At 34.7% G+C, this 3229-nt stretch overlaps 1 protein-coding gene across 1 annotated transcript; it reads right to left on the bottom strand.

Moving 5' to 3' along the window:
• Positions 1 to 837: 837 nt before the first annotated feature.
• On the bottom strand, positions 838 to 1470 carry LOC117920558. Its single transcript, XM_034838171.1, has one exon. It carries the CDS (start codon positions 1468 to 1470, stop codon positions 838 to 840), a length of 633 nt encoding a protein of 210 aa, XP_034694062.1.
• Positions 1471 to 3229: the final 1759 nt, after the last annotated feature.

Here is a 3229-nt window from a genome sequence, read left to right as displayed (position 1 = left end):
ATCATTTTGTAAAATTCTTTAAAAATCTTTTTTACTTCAAATTTTTCCTTCATTAAATATATCCAAAAAAGACGTGTATGGTTGTCTATAAAGGTCACAAACCATTTTTTTTCTTGAAATTATGGCTACTTTTGAAGGTCTCCAAACATCATTGTGAAAAAAGATAAAATGGTTTTGATGCATAGTAGGGTTTTGGGATGTAAGTTTTACGTTGCCTTTTTGCCAATAAACAACTTTCACATTGAAATGATAAAGGATCAACCTTTTGAAATAACACTGGAAATAAATGTTTTAAATAAAAGAAACTAGGATGGCCTAATCTGCAATGCCAAACCATTATTTGATCATGAACAAAAAGAGAACTAATACTACTTAGTCCTTGAGCAATTTTATTGCTATGTAAATTATCCTCGAAATAATAGAGACCATTAATCATCCTAGCACTGCCAATCGTCTTCCTCAAGCTCCGATCTTGAAAAATATAATGGGATTCATAGAAGATAACACAACAATTAGAATCTCTAGATAATTTGCTAATAAACAAGAGATTACAAGAAAGTTTAGGAACATGAAGAACAGATTTAAGATCTATTCCCTCATAGATTTTTATTAGACATTTTCCTACAATAGGTGAGAAATTACCATCAGCTATCCTAATCTTATTATTTCTAGGACACGGTGAATAGGATTCAAACATGTTTGAGGAATTGGTCATGTGGTCAGATGCTCCAGAATCAATTATCCATGGAGTAGATTTAAAACAACAAGATAGAGCATATAATTCATTACCTTTGTGTGCCACAAAAACACTAGGAGTACCGAATGTCGAGTTGGATTTCAGTAGTGCAGAAGATGCTCCATTTGCTCAGTAGTGAAGGGGTTGGTCTCAGCCTCATTAGCAATAGGAATAATAGCTCGACCTGGTTTGTCACCTATTTTTCCTTTCCAATTCGTAGGTTTCCCATGGATTTTCCAACAGTTCTCATAGGTATGGCGAGGCTTGTTGCAAAAATCACACCAACCCCATGGTCTTTCATCTGATTTGTGCTGAAACGCAACGGCTTTATTATAGCCTACACCCGTGGTAACCAAGGTTGAACCTTCAATAGAAACTCTAGGTCTCTTCTTGCCCAACATCACATTTCTCCGACTCTCTTTTCTTCTAACTTCTAAAAAAACTTCACCAATTAAAGGCAGGGGTTGTCTTCCAATGATTCTCTCCATTACCTCATCAAAATCGACATTAAGGCCAACCAAGAACTTGAACATCCGATTGTCTTCCATGGTCTTCTTATGATGACGTCCATCCTCAATAGATTTCCACTCATAGGTGTTGAAGAGGTCAAGATCTTGCCAAATCCGCTTCAAGGAGTTGAAGTACTTTGTGACGTTGTCCTCCCCTTTTCGTATCTCACCGAGTTTAAGGGCTAATTCAAAGATTTGCGATTGATTCCCTAGATCAGAATTCATCTGATTTACATTCTCCCAAAGCTCTTGTGTTGTTGGATAGCATATGTATTAGAGCTACTGTCTTATTCCATAGAATTCACAAGCCATGTCATCATTATGGAATTCTCAGCATCCCATATAGCATAATTCAGATCATCCACTACAAGAGCTTTCTTTTCACCTGTCAGGTAACCCATCTTTCCACGATCTCTGATGTACATCCGAACTGATTGAGACCATCTTAGAAAGTTGTCACCATTCAAGTGAATCGTGGTGATTTGGACAAAGTGAGATTCCGAGGTGGTAGGACTGATTTTTGAAGAATCAATGATGATGGGATTGTTCAAAGAAGGTTGAGGAATAGTAGTGTACTTATTTGAAATATCTAACATGGTTTTAAAGAGAATAGGGATTGAAATAGAGGAAGAAGGGGGGTTTCGGCAAGCAAATTGCTAGCTTTGATACCAACTTGAAAAATAGGGTTTCACGGGGAAAATAATCTTTTATTGAGATTATTCTTTTATAGAGTTTACAGCATATACAAATCCTTCAAATCAGGAAACTAAATCACTAATTAAAGGGAAAGAATTACTCCTAATAATTACTTTCCTAAAAATACAAAGATTAACAACTAATAGTTAATTTACAACTTTACAAAGTTATTTCTTTCCATATCAGTTTCGATTTTCCAACAATATTATATTTCTCATGCATTATATACTGTTTACATATGCCTTTCCAAAATTGCCCTTTAATGTTTCCTTGTCAATAGCCATCGGTGTCCATGTCGCAGGAAGGTGTGCAATTTAATAAGCACCAAAATCTGAAACTTTAAGTTATCAAATCTGAAACCCACAAGACACCCGACCCGAGAAACATTTGAAATTTGGGGTAACTCTCTTTGTCCTTTCATTTTGTTTTGCCCTAACCCGAGCTTAGGAAATTCATATTTTCATATCTCATTTGATACATGAAGGTAGACAGACGATCTGTTTATTAACATCCTGACCAAGCAATGGATACCCATCTTCCTATAGCCGTCTTTGTCTCATGTTGATCTAACCCTAGTGTGTCTCTCTTCACGAGTTGACCACCCAAATCTGATAGGCATCTTCTAAAAACCTTCAACGAGGCCAAAGTCAAGGCATATCTTCATATTTTTTTATCGAAAGTGGAATTTTTTTAAGGTTTCTAGAAACCATAGTGGAGCTTTCTTTTGCTATGAATTAATCAATCATAGGTGAGTTTTCTATTTAAGGATTCGGTTGGCTGTTGAGAAAATATTGGGGCCAAAGTTCTTATATTTTGGGGTTTGTTATGGAAAATTTGTTTTGCTTAAAGAAATTTTCAAATTGAGCGAATTTTGGAAACGAGAATGGTTGTTTTCCATTGTTAACGACCCTGTGATTTAGAATATTTGGGATTTTTTTTTTGTTATATATTAAATTTTTTATGTTTACAGGGATGACTATTTGTGGGGAATTGTTTAGGAAAAAAATTTTAAGAACCACAAACATCATTAATTTCTTTTATGTTCCTTTTTAGTTTTGAAAATGGAAGATATTTTTCAGAATGTGAATGAGAGCCTTAGCTTAATAGCTTGTGTGTAATAAAGGAACGAGACTATGTTGAAATAGTGAAAAAAAATGTTTCTGGGTTATGTACTTTCAAGAATCATATACAATTAACAATGTAACTATGTAGTTTGATGTAAAAATAGCTTGTTGTAGGACTATGTTGTTCTTACTACGAATGAGTGGTGGTAGCCTATAATCTATTC

The sequence above is a fragment of the Vitis riparia genome, chromosome 1 (genome assembly GCF_004353265.1).
Source record: "Vitis riparia cultivar Riparia Gloire de Montpellier isolate 1030 chromosome 1, EGFV_Vit.rip_1.0, whole genome shotgun sequence".
NCBI lineage: Eukaryota > Viridiplantae > Streptophyta > Magnoliopsida > Vitales > Vitaceae > Vitis > Vitis riparia.
The sequence above is the reverse complement of the archived record's forward strand: the minus strand, read 5'-3'. Positions and strand labels throughout refer to the sequence as shown.